At 56.6% G+C, this 15,588-nt stretch overlaps 1 protein-coding gene across 2 annotated transcripts in view; it reads left to right on the top strand.

The window, feature by feature from the left end:
• Nucleotides 1-15,588, top strand: part of ANO1 (anoctamin 1) — a 128,715-nt gene that overhangs the window by 62,829 nt on the left and 50,298 nt on the right. For both annotated transcript variants that reach the window (XM_080687730.1, XM_080687729.1), the window contains exons 3-6: nucleotides 486-818; nucleotides 9,469-9,567; nucleotides 10,232-10,383; nucleotides 12,642-12,696. In XM_080687730.1, the coding sequence (XP_080543856.1) occupies nucleotides 486-818; nucleotides 9,469-9,567; nucleotides 10,232-10,383; nucleotides 12,642-12,696 (639 nt within the window). The remainder of the gene's footprint in view (nucleotides 1-485; nucleotides 819-9,468; nucleotides 9,568-10,231; nucleotides 10,384-12,641; nucleotides 12,697-15,588) is intronic.

Here is a 15,588-nt window from a genome sequence, read left to right as displayed (position 1 = left end):
ACTCCATGCTGAAAAAGAGTGGCAGAGTCCCCGCTACTGTGGAGGGATGGAGCACCCTGGGTGTGCACATGGGGTCAAGGCTGGGCAGTGACCTCAGGAGCCCTCACAGGCCCTGGCCTCTGCTCTGCCTGCGATCCTGTGTGAAGAGCACTTCTTGGGGTCGACCCTGGTCACCTTTGGCAAACCATCTGGTCCCTCTGGGCCAGCCCGCTCGGGCTCCTGGAACCAGGAGGCCTTCCGAGGACCGGTGGCCTGCTTGGCGTCTTCACGTGTCCTTCCTTAGCAGAGAGTGTCTCCTTCATGTCAGCGGCATGAAGGCGGCCGCGGTCAATGGGACATAGCCCCTGCCTGCTTTTGGTGATTGTTGAGTGACTGATGGCTGAGGGAGCGAGTGAATGATGTGGTTCGGTTTGAAACGCGCTCCCTCTGAGGGCCCACCCCCGACAACCCAGCCGTGAGTGGGTTTCCCTCCTCTTCCTCTGCAGCTGCTGAACTCGCTGTCTGTGAACCCTGACGCCAAGTGCAAGTATGGCCTGTACTTCCGCGATGGCAAACGCAAGGTGGACTACGTCTTGGTGTACCATCACAAGCGGGGCTCGGGCAGCAGGACGCTGGCCAGGAGGGTCCTGCAGAACGACGCCGCGCTGGGCACCCGCAGCATCCGGCAGGACCAGCCCCTGCCCGGGAAGGGCAGTCAGGGGGGCAAGGGCGAGCAGGAGCCCCCGATAGACTTCTATGAGGATGACAAGCGGTTCCGCAGGGAGGAGTACGAGGGGAACCTCCTGGAGGCGGGTCTGGAGCTGGAGCGCGACATGGAGGTAACTATCCCTCTTCTTCTTGGCGTGTTGGGCGAACAGGGTGGGGTGGGCGGGGTGTCGGTGGGCGAGGCTTGCAGTTCTTTCTTCAGAAGGTGGTGGGGACGTGTCTGTCCTCTTAGCTTTAAACCTGTTCTTAGGGAAGGTGGATGAGAACTCCACTCTTGTTAAGGTTGGGTAGACATTGCTTCCAATAGGCTTCGGGGAGTCCCAAACCACCCCCCTCCAGGCCACGTCTGCTCTGGGGTAGGACTGACCTTCTAGCAGTGACCTTTGGGGTGGAGGCCTTTCCTGCTCTGGTCAGTTCCTTCCCTGGAAGATGTGCCCCAGTCAAGGGACGGAGGATGGAGCTCTCCTGGGAGTGAGTCTTCCTGGTGGTTGGCCTTGGCCCTTCTCAGAGGCTCAGCTTCTCCAAATTGGGAGGTCAGCCTGACTGAGCCCTGAGGGCCTGGTGCTCTGAAATCCCGCAACGCGAACACTTTTCTGGAGCCCCGCTCCCCGGCAAAGCCTGCGAGAGAACCGTTCTAAGGGAACGATTTGGTGGAGAGCAAACAGTGAGCTCACCTAGCAAGCAGGGCTGCCCTGGTGGCAAGAGGCACAGCAGTGTGGGCAGAGGGCCCTTAGCAGCCCTTGGTTTGCTGGTGCTCCCCCGTCGACCCCTTAACCTCTCTGTGCACGGCGCCTGCCTTCTGTGAACACTGAGGACCGGCCCCTAGCCCAAAGAGTTGTCCCTGCACGGGTTAATGGAGAACCAGCAGAAGTCTGCACAGCACACTGCGAACAGAACAAGTCATGCATGAGCAGGTTAACCGAGGTAGCTAACAGCCACCTTGTGAGTGTTCAAGATAAAAGTTGGTATCGATTTGCTATTTCATGGATGAGAACCATAATCAGTAGCGAGTGCTTTTGGTCCAGTGATAAGGATGATTTTGGGATTCAGCTGGGGAGCTCGTGGTGTGACGTCTGTTTCCACTGACCTCTTTCTACCCTGACCAGTCGTGGGTTTGTGTGTTTGGCATGGAGCATCCCTCTGGGTCATGTTCACCTTCGGAGGTGGGGGCTGCCTTCGGGTGTGGGTGACTTCCGCTGCAGGGATGTTGGAATTGCAAGGGTGTGTGAGGGGCCTCAGAGTGCTTTGACGATATGGGATTTGGTCCTGACACGGTGGCAGAGCGCCTCTGTCCCTGACATTGGGCAGCAGCTGCAGACAGGTGTGCGCTGGCCCTTCCGAGTTTTGTGGCTCACTTTGTCTTAGACCTGAGCTGGGGCCACTCAAAGAGAGCAGTCGTTTTTGATGACGTTTTGCATTGTTCTGCCCGGCCAGCCCTACAGCCGTTTGTGGAGACAATACTGCTACTATGCAGAGCTGACTTCAACATGTTGCTTTCTAACTGGAGGAACAAACACTCCTCTCGCTGGAGCCGGGATCTTGGGCTCAGAGCGGTGTGTGCTAGTCTGTATAGTATACCCAGGGGTTTGCTGTCGCTGCCATTCTTTCCTCACTACTACTATGAAATCTCACGCTTGAAAGGGCCCACGAGGTCTGGTGATTCACACGGACCCTGGCCCGCTCCCAGACCCTCTACCTGTCCTTTGTTCAACGGCTTAGGCCTCCGTTTCCCCACGTGCCAAATGGAGTGTTTATATCACTGGGCTATCGTGAGTAAAATGCAAAGTGCTTAACTCCGAGTCTGGCACGTGACAAATTCGTACTGAATGCTAATAATATTTCATCAGATATTACTGTTCCTGGGAAGTGGGAACAGCAGTGCCCGCGAAGGAGGAGAGAAAAGAGCCATATCTTTTTCAATAACTTTGTGACAAGCAAACATAAAGACGCTGGTTACTGTCACCAGTAAAAGATCTAGTTTTCCCAATAAGGGGCCCAAAAAATGCCATTGATAATTTGGCTCGGTGGCCAAAAGAGGCCTTTCGGCCACCAACTGGGCCATTTTAAAATGAAAATGCTATGGTGGTATATAGACGATTCAAGTTTTCCAAGCAGCTGACGTTGAGTGTGGACCGTCTCCCCGTAGAGTCTCTCCACAGCGAACCACGCTTTACCAGGGCCGCTGTCATGTGCAGCTCTCACCTGAGACCATCAGGCCCAAGATGGCTGGGAAAAGCCTTCATCTGGTGCTCTCACTTGCTCTCCCGAGACAGGCGGGACCAGAATCTATTCAAAGGCCGCTTGGGCTCAGGCAGCTCATGAGGTGTGTTCGCGTCCCTGCCAGGGCGATTAGCAGACAGCCGCTGTTGTTGGTTTCAGGGGGAGAGACGCCCTTGTTCACAAATCAGTCCCCTGGTGCGCTCCGATTACAAGGACTAAGAGGCTTTGTGGTTTGGGAAATACAATCGCCTCTGAAAGACCCCAGATAGGCAGTCGTACCCAATTTGAAGCAAAATTTGGTGCTTATGTGCACTTTTCCGGGGAGAAAATTCCATGGAATCCATTGGGTCCTCAAATACTCAGTGACACCCAAAGAGAAGGGACCGTTGCATTGAGCAGGTTTCTCACCCTCGGCACTGCTGGCATCTCATATTTAGCAGCATCTCTGGCTCTCTCTGGCTGGTAGCACCCCCAAGTCACGCAACCCAGAATGTCCCCAGACATTGCTAAATGTCCCTGGTGGCTAATATTGAGAGGCTCTGCTTTAAAGTGTTAATGTAAAAAAACATTCAAACCTGTAAAGAATTTTTGTGAGTTTATTGGAGCCAAACTGTCGACATATTCTGGGAAGCAGAACCTCAAGGAATTGACATAGTGCTCCGGAGAATGGCCGGTTACATCTGTATTTATACATTGCAATCAAAGGAAGGGATGTAGGTGGGTTACATGAAATCCATTGGTGATAGACTGGAGAGGCGGGAGAAAGTAAAGCCAGGCAGAGGGGAGAGTGGCGGGAGGGGGGGGACCCCCTGGGGTTGGATCAAAAGTAAAATGATAAACGCATACTTAGGTGGGGGCAGAAACAATTAACATAACAATGAAGGAATTTGTGGTATCTGTCCTGGTGCCCAGGGTATGTTATTATAGATGCAAAAAGACAGATAGGCTCAGGTAAGGTAAAGGTTGACCTTGTCAGTGAAGATACCGGCCTAGGTGAAAGTTTCATTTCAGATCATCCTCTGTGGTTACTGTAGGTCTCGGAGTTTGCAAGACCGCCATGCAGGCCTCCCCTGAGCTTGTCAGGTCAGCATGTGGCCCTTGCCTCCACGAAAGGCGGGAATGGGGGGACAAGAACCGAGACAGATAAACAAGGCCTCCTGGGTGCGATGGCAGCCCCCCTGAGCCCAGTCTCCCCTGGCGGTGTCCAGGCAGTCCCGTGGAGGTCACCCGCAGCACAGACGTGACCTGACTTTGCTCCCTGAGGGGCCAGCGGGCATGCTGTGCTGTGCGACTCCTGAGCAGGGTGGGCTGTGAGCCCTGTGTGGACAGGGCCCCTCCGTGCTTGCCTTTTCCTTGAGTCAGGGGGTCTGTTGAGGTAAAGACATCCTTGTTGATGCGGAAGACCCGCCTGGCTCGGGGCACAGTGGGGGGCCGGTTCTTAGGGACACCCAATGGTTATTCTCCTGGGACGGCCAAAACAAACTGGGGGGCTTAAAACAATGCACATTTATTCTCTCCCAGTTCAGGAGGCCAGAGTCTGTGGTCGAGGTGTGGGCAGGGCCCCACTCCCTCCCAAGGCTCCAGGGGAGGCTCCTTCCTCCCTCTTCCAGCTTCTGGGGCTCCAGGCCTCCCTTGGCTGTGGCTGCAACACTTCAGTCTCTGCCCCTGTCTTCATAGGGCCTCTGTGTGACCTTCTTATAAGGTCTCTGGTCCTGGCATTGAGGACCCACCCTAATCCAGTATGACTTCCTCTTGACTGGGTTACCTCTGCAAAGACCCTCTTTCCAAACAGGATCCCATTCAGTCACAGATATGGGGGGTTAGGACACGGGCGTCTCTTTTTTGGAGACACCATTCACCGGCATAGCAGCTGAGACTGTGCACTGGAGTAGTGGCCCCAGGAGTGGGTGGCTCACGCAGGGGTACGAGCAGTGGGTGAGGGAGGTGCGGTCCTAGTTGGGGGCAGAGCAGGGTAGATGGTCTGGGATGGGTCTAGCCATGGTGTCAGGGCCCAGCATATGCACAGAAATCCCCCGAGGTCCTGTCAGAATGCGGCTCTGATGCAGCAGGTGTGGGGTGGGAACGGGACTGAGTTTCTGACCAGCTCCCAGGGTGTGGGGAGGCCTCTGCCCCCGACCACACCCTGAGGCATGAGGAGCGTGCAGGCCTTCTCCACGTGCCGGCAGAGGCATCCTCAGAGAAGGGCCCCCGAGTCCACGGCCCCGATCCCATGTTGGCACCCAGAGGTCGCCCCGACAGAGCCCCCAGCACCCGTGATAGGAAATGACAGGAAGAAAAAGCGTCGTGGAGGCAGGAGGCCCCGCCTTCCTTCTGAAGGAAAGCGCCCCCTATCCCTCCCTCCAACAGCAGAGGGGTCGGCGTCCAGGATCCCATTAAATGGACGAGAGCAGTTTGTGGCCAACGTGGTTCCTCTCAACTGAAACCCATCAGCATCTTTCAAGTCCAGCCTCAAAGCCTGCCGGGCATTATTTATGTCCGGGGTCATTGCCGAGAAGGCCACACACTGTTATCCACTGTGTGTGCCGGGGGCGCCGAGGCCCGCACTGCCCTGAGGCTGAACCTGACCTCGGCTCTGGCAGCACAGTGAGGGCCTCGGACATCAGAGCCCTGGGAAGTCTGTCCGCCTTCACACTGCCGTCCAGGGTTCAGCCATGCGCCGGGCTGTCTGGCTCGGGTTCCTCCCGGGGAGCCCGTGTAGTCCCTCAGCGACATCTGTGTCCCATCCTCGTTACTGTGGATGTTCCTTTTGAGAAACAAATGGGGGAGAATGGAGGCAGCTTCCAGACCAAGCTTCGGGCGCGGGATGCATCGTGGGCTGGCGAAGATGTGGGCTCAGATTCCCCGACGTGGCTTCAGACCACCTCAGCCACTTCCTGGCTGATGGGTCTCTGGCAAGGGGCTTCCCCTCCTGGACCTCAGTTTTCCAATCTGTGAAATGGAGGTGAACTGAGAGAGTTAACACTCCTCGTCTCCACCCTGGCATAGGTGCCCTGCTCATGGTCACAGGGAGCTTCAGCTCCTGCCTTTCTTTCTGCCTGTCGGGAACCAGAAGGCAAATCTTGGGGGAAGGGTCTCCCTGCAGACGGAGACACCACCAGGTGACAGGGCAGGGGGCGGGTTGGTCGGCCATGGTCATGGCCACAGGAAGGGGACATGTTTCCTGCAGTTTCCAGCTGAGGCCTGGAGGGCATGGGCAGGTGTCGCAGGTGGTTCTGGGGCTTGGCTGACTGTGATGACCAGCTGGGCCCTCAGCACTGGCGGGGGTGAGGGCAGGCCCTCCTCAGCCCCTGTGGCATTAGGAGTGGGGGTGTCCTCAACTTTGAGGAACTTGAGGTCTAATCCCAACATCTCGATACATAAGAACAAATGAGCGGCAAACATTTTGGGGGGACTTGTCCATTTGGAAGCAAACCCTAACCCACCCGTGTGAGTTCCCTAACCCCGCCATGAGTAGGTGGTCCGGGAATTGATCCCTTTACAGATGGAAAGAAAGGAACTGAGGCTCTGAGAGGTGAACCACGGAAACTGACCCCACAGGGCCTGGGTCCCAGATTGCTAGTCCTGTCCTGAAGCAGTCATTTCTCCACGCATAATTCCACCATTATACATTCATTTCTTTGGCACTAAAGGTTTTATGTCTTTTGAGTCTTCTGCTGAGGCTTTTACACTCCCACCTGAGTTCCTTTGGCCTATCTTGGTTTGTGGGCCTATCTCTTAAAGTATATCCTGGACATTCTTTTTAAAGCCGAGTCTTTAAAAGCCCTCAAAGACCCTAACTCAGCCGTGGGCAAACTACGGCCCGCGGGCCGGATCCGGCTGTTCTATCCGGTTCTCTTGCTCTCCCCTCCGCTCCTTTACTTTGAATTTATATTAGTTCACACAAACACTCCATCCATGCTTTTGTTCTGGCCCTCCAGTCCAGTTTAAGAACCCATTGTGGCCCTCGAGTCAAAAAGTTTGCCCACCCCTGCCCTAACTGGTTTGGCTCAGTGGATAGAGCATCGGCCTGCGGACTGAAGGGTCCCAGGTTAGATTCCGGTCAAGGGCACGTACCTTGGTTGTGGGCACATCCCCAGTAGGGAGTGTGCAGGAGGCAGCTGATCGGTGTTTCTCTCTCATCGATGTTTCTAACTCTCTATCCCTCTCCCTTCCTCTCTGTAAAAAAAAAAAAATCAATAAAATATATATATTTTTAAAAAGCCCTCAAAGATGGTTGCACAGCCCGCGCAGGTCCCAGATGGGTTGTGATAAAATCTGTGCCATTCTGGCTGCAGTTCCGACATCCTCATGTGTCTCAGGCCCCGGAGTGCCAGAGTCAGCTCTTTCTGGCTTATTGGGAACCTGCCAGCCGGTTGCTAACCCTTTGGTAGCTTGCATAGGCCATAATGGGAGTATTTACACCAGAGAAATGGGCAGATGCTACAACAAGAGATCAGGGCTCGGGGGTGTTTTTCTCTCTGCAGAGCCAGGTTACCAGCATCAACCTGCTCTACCCTGCATGTCTGTCTTCCTTTCTTTGGTTGAGTATTTTCAAACATGTCTGTTGAGTGTTTAATTCTCTTTGTGACACTCTATTTCTGGAAGTTCTCCTGGGTTCATTTCCAAGTTGGCTGTGTCGGGTTTTAGTAGTTTCCTGTCCTTGGCAGAACCTTTCTGATTTATCATCCATCTAACCCTTTCAGAACCCAAGTGCCAGGACTCACACCTGGGTATACACGAGCGTCTCTTGCCAGTGTCTTCATTTAGTTGGGGGCCCAGTCGGAGCCCTGACTCTGTCTCCTCATGGAGCCCCCGCTCCACAGCTCTGTCCCTGGCCAATCTGTGGCCTCCAAACTCCCCAGCATGAGGGGCCCGAGTCGGGACGGGTCTCACTGCTCTGGGGCCTCTGGCTGTTGGAAAAGGGGACCCAGCGTCTCACAGTGTCTTCCCACTGCAGTGGGCTGCGGGGCAGGCTGGGCACCATGTTTTAAAACATCCCGTGTGTGTTCTTGCCGAGCTGGTCCCATGACCCCTTTCCCAAGCCCGCCAGATGTTTCCCTGGGAGAGACCCGTTGCTCACGTAAACAAAGAAGCGTGTTTTCCCAGGGAGGCCGGCCGCGCACCAGCTCCTTGACCACCTCGAGAGAAATCTCCATGGACTCGGGAGGATGTATTTTGGGTCTGCGTGCGGATGAGCAGTGCACAGAAATAAACTTGATCTGTGGCGGGAGGAGATGGGCTCTGCCGCACGTGGGCATCCACGGTCGTTTCTCCCTGCTCGGGCGTGCCCACGGCTCACCAGGGCCAGCCTCTCGGTGCCCTCCCCGGCCTCCATGTCTGGGAAGCTGCTTTTCAGCTTCTTGGCAAAGGAGGCCACATAGCAGGCATGGTCTCAGCGGCCTCTCGGCCAGGGAGAGGGAGTCCGGAGCAGAAGCAACAGCCCCTCATTCTCTGACCTCTCCTGCCAGCCAGGGGTCGGGGGCTGGGCACTAGGGCCTCCCCTGACTGTGAAGCAATCCTGTGCCGCCCAGATTTGCAGATGAACATACAGGGGCTCAGAGAGGTTGGCTGACTTGCTGGAGACCCCAGAGGGGTGGGGTAGGACTCCCACCCAGGCCACCTGATCCCAAGGCCTCTTAAGTCCTGTGGCCTCGCCAGGTGCCCACCTGACCTGAGTCCCCAGCCCTGGGCCGCTGAGTCAGGGCTCCAGGCTCCCGGCTGGCACACCTCTGAGCCCTTGCCCATCGGGTGGGTCCTGTGCCTGAGCGCCCTGGTTCTGGCTGTGTCCGTGAAGCAGCCCCCGCCCCAGCTTCTGGCCCATGCTTCTCTGCAACTTCCCTGATGGCCGTGCTCCACGACGGCCCTGGGAGCACAGCCCCGGGGGGCTCGGGCCGTAGCTTTGTGACGAGTGCACCTGTGTCCTCTGGAACCTGCAAATGTGCCTTTATTTGGAAGCAGGGTCTTTGCAGATATGTAAGTAGTTAAGGGTCTTTGAACGGCACCCTCTGGATTTAGGGTGGGCCCCAAGTCCCATGACAGGTGTCCTTAGAAGAGAAAGGAGGGGGATTTGAAGCAGAGACACACAGAGGGGAGGAGGCCATGTGAAGACAGAGGCAGAGACGGGGGTGATGGGGTCAACAAGCCCAGAGACACCTAGAGCCCCAAAAGCTGGGGGAGGCAGGAAGGACCCTCCCCTGGAGCTGTCAGAGGGAGCACGGCCCTGGGCCTGGCTCTGTGCTGTAAAGGGGCCTCTTGTGTGGTATGGCCAGGCTGCTCTGGGGGGGCTGTGGCTCACCCCCTGGTGTTTGGAGCCTGGACCCTCCGTCCAGACCCTCCTGGCTCTCTGCTCCCTGAGACCTGACCTCCCGAGCTCCCTGCGCCACCTGCAAGGAGGGGACTCAGCGCCCTGTCGTGAGGGGCACAAGGGGGGACAGAGAAAGGGCCCGTGTGGCAGCTCCTGGCAGGCTGTAACTGGGCCCAGAGGTGAGAATGGCTTCCGCCCATGTCTGCCTGCACTGACTGAGAACGCCTCTCCTCTTCCAGACTAAAATCCACGGCGTCGGGTTTGTGAAGATCCACGCGCCCTGGAACGTGCTGTGCAGAGAGGCAGAGTTTTTGAAACTGAAGATGCCGACCAAGAAGGTTAGTGGGGACGTGTCTGCTCCGAGGCAGGTCTCCGGCCAGAGGGCCCCACAGACTCCGCAGTCAGAGGCTGGCAGGAGGCTCTGCGTTGTTGCAAAAGCCAGAGAGCTCGGTACAGCCCGCACCCAGGAGGTGGCTCAGGCAGGGAGCCGTGGCGCGTGCTGTGAAATGAATGCAGTTGAACTTCCCGCGCAGGGGTTTCTCGCTCACCGTGTCTCAGCTAGTTCATCAGACTCATTTTAGTTGCATTTCCTGGCTGGCTGGGATTTTTCTTTTTAATCTCCGGAAACAGTGCAGCTCAGACCCCATTGGAGGGCGGGACGCTCCTGAAGTTCAGCTGGGCATGGGGTGGGGGGGGGGGGGGTCCCGGTGAGGACAGGGAGGGGCGGTGGTGCGGGGAGTAAGTCATCCAGATGTCTCAGATTCACCCCTTTTGAAATGAAAGTAAAGTTCGGGGAAGTTCCTGGAATGGATGGTAATTGCTCTTTCGGCCGGTCTTACCTGAAACCGCAGGCTTCCCAGGTTTATCTGGAACCCAGACTTGGAGAGGGGCACCCTGGCGGGTCCCAGCGTGCATTCCCAGGAGGGGCCGCCTCAGGGGGTGGGAATAGACCCCTGGCTCTAGGCTCAGCAGATGACGGTGCCCCGCCCCGTCTCGCCGCAGATGTATCACATCAACGAGACTCGGGGCCTCCTGAAAAAGATCAACTCGGTGCTCCAGAAGATCACGGACCCCATCCAGCCTCGGGTGGCGGAGCACAGAACCCAGACCATGAAGCGACTCTCCTACCCCTTCTCCAGGGAAAAGCAGCACCTGTGAGTGGACCCAGCCCCTCCCCGGGGCCCTGCTGGGTGGTAACCTCCCTGTCATCATCCATAACGTGAGAAATGCAGGTTGTGGGACAAACTCCCCCAAAGAAGTGGGGGTGGCAGCCCGTGGTGCCTCTTCCCATGGCGCTTGGAGTTCTTGGGGCCCTGAAAATGCTCCCTAAGGTCACTGTTCACTGAGGAACTAAGGGGGCAAAGAACTTGCCATTCTGACAGGGACACTGGCGAGGGCACAGTGAGGGCAGGTGTGGGCCTCGGATCACAGCCCCAAAGCAATGGTGTAGGCACCCTCCCTCCTGCCCGACTCCATCCCTCTTGCCCCTCGTAGGATGCGCCTGCCCGGGAGCTGGGAGGCAGGAGCTGAAAGGCGGCTCCAACTGGAGTCCTGAGGCCCCAGGGACTCAGCAGCCAGTGGGGTTGCCTGGCAGTGCAGTATCTGCTCCGGAGCCTTCCCGCCTGCCTGACCCCTCGGGGCAGTGGGGCATAGCCACCTGGGTCGGTGGTGGCTGCAAGGCCTCCTTGGGCAGAGCTGGAGTGCGGGCAGTGGTGGGAATAAGAAGCGTGGGCTCTGGGAATGTGGTGGGACTTTGATGGCGAGCTGAGGGGGGGCTCCCAGACACCCCTGCTCTCACGGGCATGGAGACCTGTGCCTTGGCTCAGAACTGGGGCTTCTGCCTGGCAAATGCAAATGCGTTAGTCACAGCACAGAGGTCCCATGCCCCACTCGGCCTATTTCCCCAGGACAAGGAACAAGAAATAAGTGGCTCAGCCCAGCTTCTTCACCAGCTCCCAGACCGAGCTCCAGGGTCTTGGAGGCAGACCAGGACCCCAGTCCCCGGCCTCCCTCGCTCTGCCCTGGCCAACTCCCAGCCCAGGCTCACCGCCAGGCTCCCCACAGCCACCCTCCCAGCGGAGTGGGTCACCTACCCCACCGATGTCCCTGTGTACTCAGAAGTGTTAGGCAACCTCAAGGTGGCCCAAGACCTCAGGACCAAACCCATTTGGGAGTTACAGGGAGATTATCTTACATGCAGTCAGCACGCTGGTGGTATGATGCCGTCCCCGCCCCCAGCCGTGTTGAGGCAGAGACCACAACTGCCCACCAAGACCATCCTCAAGAGGGAGTATAATTGGACAACCAAGGGGTCCAGGCTGCCTGTCACTACTTGAGCCAATTAAGCAGAGACAGGGTGGAATCATATGGTATGAGCGTTTATGCCAATAATTCCGGCAGGATGGGAGAGCAGCAGGTCATCCCCAAAAATCTGCTCTCCCCTCCCCATAAGCCAACTGCTTCTATAGGGTAGAAAGGCAAAGGTTACGTGGGAAAGTAAGAATCACAGGCATGGGGAAGTTGGCAAGGTATAATAGTTACCGGCAATAGGGGCTGGGGGGTTGCAAAGAGCTGGTGCCTCTGGGACTAGATTATTTTGGCCTCGAGGTTGTAAATCTTTCCATGCTGATAGGCAGTTCTTTGGAAAGGAGGTCGGACCACATTCTGATGGTAGCTCCCATGTCCCAGGGCGTACACCTCCCATCCAGGTTAGAACGTGCTTTCTCTAATCAGAACAGAACCATCACAGTTAACAGAGCACGATGAATATTTCTTACTAGAGGCCCGGTGCATGAAATTCGTGCATGGGGTGGGGGTCCCCTCGGCCCAGCCTGTACCCTCTCCAATCCGGGACCCCCTCGGGGGATGTCCGACTGCTGGTTTAGGCCCGATCCCGGGGATCGGGCCTAAACCGGCAGTCGGACATCCCTCTCACAATCCTGGACCGCTGGCTCCTAATCACTCACCTGCCTGCCGGCCTGATCACCCCTAACTGCCCCCCATGCCAGCCTGGTCACCCCACGCAGCCTGCTATTCAGTCATTTGGCATCCCTCACTAACCCCCCTGCCGGCTTGGTCATAGGCAGCCATCTTGTGATGGTCAATTTGCATGTTACCTCTTTATTATATAAGATAATTGCAGCTGGTCCCCAATATTCTATTTCTGCCCCTAACAGAAGTGGGGTCTTCCGTGGGGACGTCTGAGCACACTTGCCTCTGGGGTCACTTCCCACCCCTGAGGGTCTCCCAGCCTCTTAGAGAGAGGGGGATAGGGGGGGAGGATAAACTGTTCCAAATGCCTGGGGTCTGGTCGCTCCTGGGCTGCGGACAGTTCTGCCAATTCCACAGCTGATGCTCACGGGGACAGCGTGGTTCTCAGACTCCAGCGAACTGTGTCTTATTATTTCAACAGATTTGACCTGTCTGACAAGGATTCCTTTTTTGATAGCAAAACCCGGAGCACAATAGTAAGTATCACGTGTGCATGTGGGAATCGCCAGCCAACCGGCAAGGTGGCCCCAGAGAGAGGGATGATAATTTCATTTCAGAGAAACTCCTCGGGGTGGAAGTGCCTCTAATTGTCTGTGACAGAAATAATTAGGATAATAAAACCTAGAGAGCTTGGAGGGGCCCAGAGGATGGCCTAGCCCAGCAAGGGGATGGGAGGGGAGGGGAGGGGTGGCAGCAGGAAAGAGGGAGAGGGATTCCAGACCCTGGGGTGATTTCTGGGTGGTCTGGTCTTGCCGTTCCCAGCACAGCTCCCTGGGCCCTTAGAGGAAGCTGCAGGTTCCTAACAGTGGGGCCCAGGCCCAGAGGTTGCCCGGGCAGCAGCCAGACAGGAGTGATGGGCGGTGGCCCTCAGAGCCGGGTGGGTTGGGGTAGATATCTGAGGCTTTGCCAGATGAGCAAACCGAGGTTTGAAATCTGACCAGGCCACCCTGCCCTATTCAAGGTATTGGCTTCATGTTTATCCACTGGCTGCCAACTTGTCTGCCAGCCAAGCTGGGCCCTGCGTGGCTCAGAACCCAACTTTTATCTAAATAAGAAATTAACCTCGCAGCCAAGCCACAGCCAGGCCTCTGCTGCTGCCCGCCCCTCCCCGCCCAGAAAGCCCAGCCTGGGGGGGAGGTGCAGGGCTGGACCTTGAGCAGATAACTGCCGGGCCAGAGACAGTGCCGTGGGTCACGTTGGCGTGGGGGGCTGCTGCCGAGGCCTGGACAGGCAGATCGGGGTCCTGTCCCCCCTCCGGTCCCTCCCGGCCTCGTGACTTCGGGAGTCACGGAGCCTGCGTGAGAACCACGGCGATCCTGGCTTCCTGCTCAAAGGGCAGCGGGAGCCTCCTCCGAGGGTCAGCGGGACGCAGAGCCGGGAACAGAGGCTGTGATTTTTATTGTTAACCATGTTACTGATTAGTTTTAGCAGTTAAATCCCATAATTACAAACGGGGGGAACTCCTTTACCCTGTATAGCTTGGGGCTGACCTGTGTCCAGAGGGAACCCCTCTTTCTGGGGTGCCCACTGCTTGGGAGAGCCACCCAGTTCTCACCTGAATGGTTTCCCTTTCCTACACCAGGATGAGACAAGAGAGAGTGGCCAGCGGTGTTTACTGAGCCAGGTGTCCGTGTTTCATTATATATGTGCACCCTAACTTTTTACATTTTCTAGGGCTGCCACAATGCTCCCCGGAGCACAGGGCAGGTGCACATTTGTAAGTTCACTCTTACTATTATGGAAGGGAGGAATACATGAATCTAAAGTTTTAGTTCTCATCCATCGGGATCAGTCCATGATCCCCAAGTCACAGAAAGCAGTTTTGATAGGGCAGTAAGTATAAACTGAGCCGTCCATCAGTCCATTTACCTGTGGGGCGGGGTCACTCTCTCCCAGAGACCCTGAAGGCCAGTTTGTAAACTGCCTGTGCTCTAGATCCAAAACTTCGGTGATTCAAAACATTGCCCTTGGTTAGCCAGGCTCCATGGTCTTTGAGTCCCAACAGTATTTGGCATTGGTGTGAGGTCATTGTAGGCAGCTAGGAGTCAGGAACAGCAGGGAAGGAGCCAATGTGCTGGTCTTGGGATTTAGACCGTCAGCCTTGGGCACTAGGGAGCCATAGGAGATTGTGGAGCAAGGTTTAAGGTGAGGTCAGATCTGTCCTACAGAGATCACTGCCCGTGGCCGGCTGAGGGAGAACAGATGGAAAGTGCAGGCAGATTCATGGAGGTCGTTGTGAATGCGGCTGTGACAGCAGGTGGATGGGAGGAGGTAGTTCTGGGAGAATCAGCGTGGTCAGAAAGAGGCCACCGATTAGATTTGGGGGATGACAAGAGGGAGCCAACTGAGTGGGCCATGATTCATTCATTCATACGGTGGGCAGTTTGGAGCACCTGGTGTGTGCCCAGCACTGGTGGGCGGAGAAGCAATAGGGCAGGTGGTGAAATGCACTCCAGGACAAGAGAGAAGTTAGAAGGCAGAGCGACAGGAATGGCAGGTGCTCTGTGGCCTGTTTACTATTACGGAAGGGAGGAATACATCTCTTATTCAGATCTCGGGACAAGCGCTTCTGGCAGGAGGAGCAGCCAGGGTGGAAGCCCTAGGCTATGGGAGAGGGTTTGGTGAGTCCGAGGATAGCCAGGAGGCTGGGGTTACTGGAACAGACAGGATGGGAAGAGAAGGTCAGACAGGTGGGCCTGGGGGCCACGGGAAGGCTGTTGGCCTTGCCCAAGTGAGTGGGATCATGGAAGGCTGCGAGGGGCATCAGTGTGCTCTGCCCCATATGTGTATGGCGTAATGTCCATTCTTCTCAACCCACTTTGCAAATGGGGAAACTGGGGCACAGGGTGGTGAGGTAGGTGCCCAAGGTCACACAGCTACAAGAGGCAGAGCCTGGACTCAGACCCAGGCAGGCAGACTCCCCAGCCGGGGCTCCTGAGGCCACCAGGCAAAATGTTTTGTTAGCAAACGGGGCACGGAGGGGCATGCGATGGGAGACTTCAGGGGGGAGGGGGGAAGGGGGACGGTTTCTGCCAAGCACCCTGTGCTCTGCTGCCCCCTGACAGCGTACAATGGAATCCTGAGATCTGCCCACTCGGGGTTTCTGGAACTTTCCTGGCTACACCGGGAGTTGCCCTATTAGCTGGGTGCTTACGTCTCTGAGTTGTAACTCACCTCATAGCCAGGGGGACAGTAACCATGACACAGGGCCCATGGGACAACCCCTAACCCTGAGACTAGCTGCCGTGGGCAAACTACAGCCCGCGGGCCGGATCCAGCCCATTCGGCTGTTCTATCCGGCCCGCGGAGCTGAAAGAGCGGAAGGTTCTCTTGCTCTCCCCTCCGCTCCTTTACTTTGAATTTATATT

This window comes from Plecotus auritus, assembly GCF_963455305.1.
Source record: "Plecotus auritus genome assembly, chromosome: 9".
Lineage (NCBI taxonomy): Eukaryota > Metazoa > Chordata > Mammalia > Chiroptera > Vespertilionidae > Plecotus > Plecotus auritus.
This window is presented reverse-complemented; position numbering and strand designations above follow the sequence as displayed.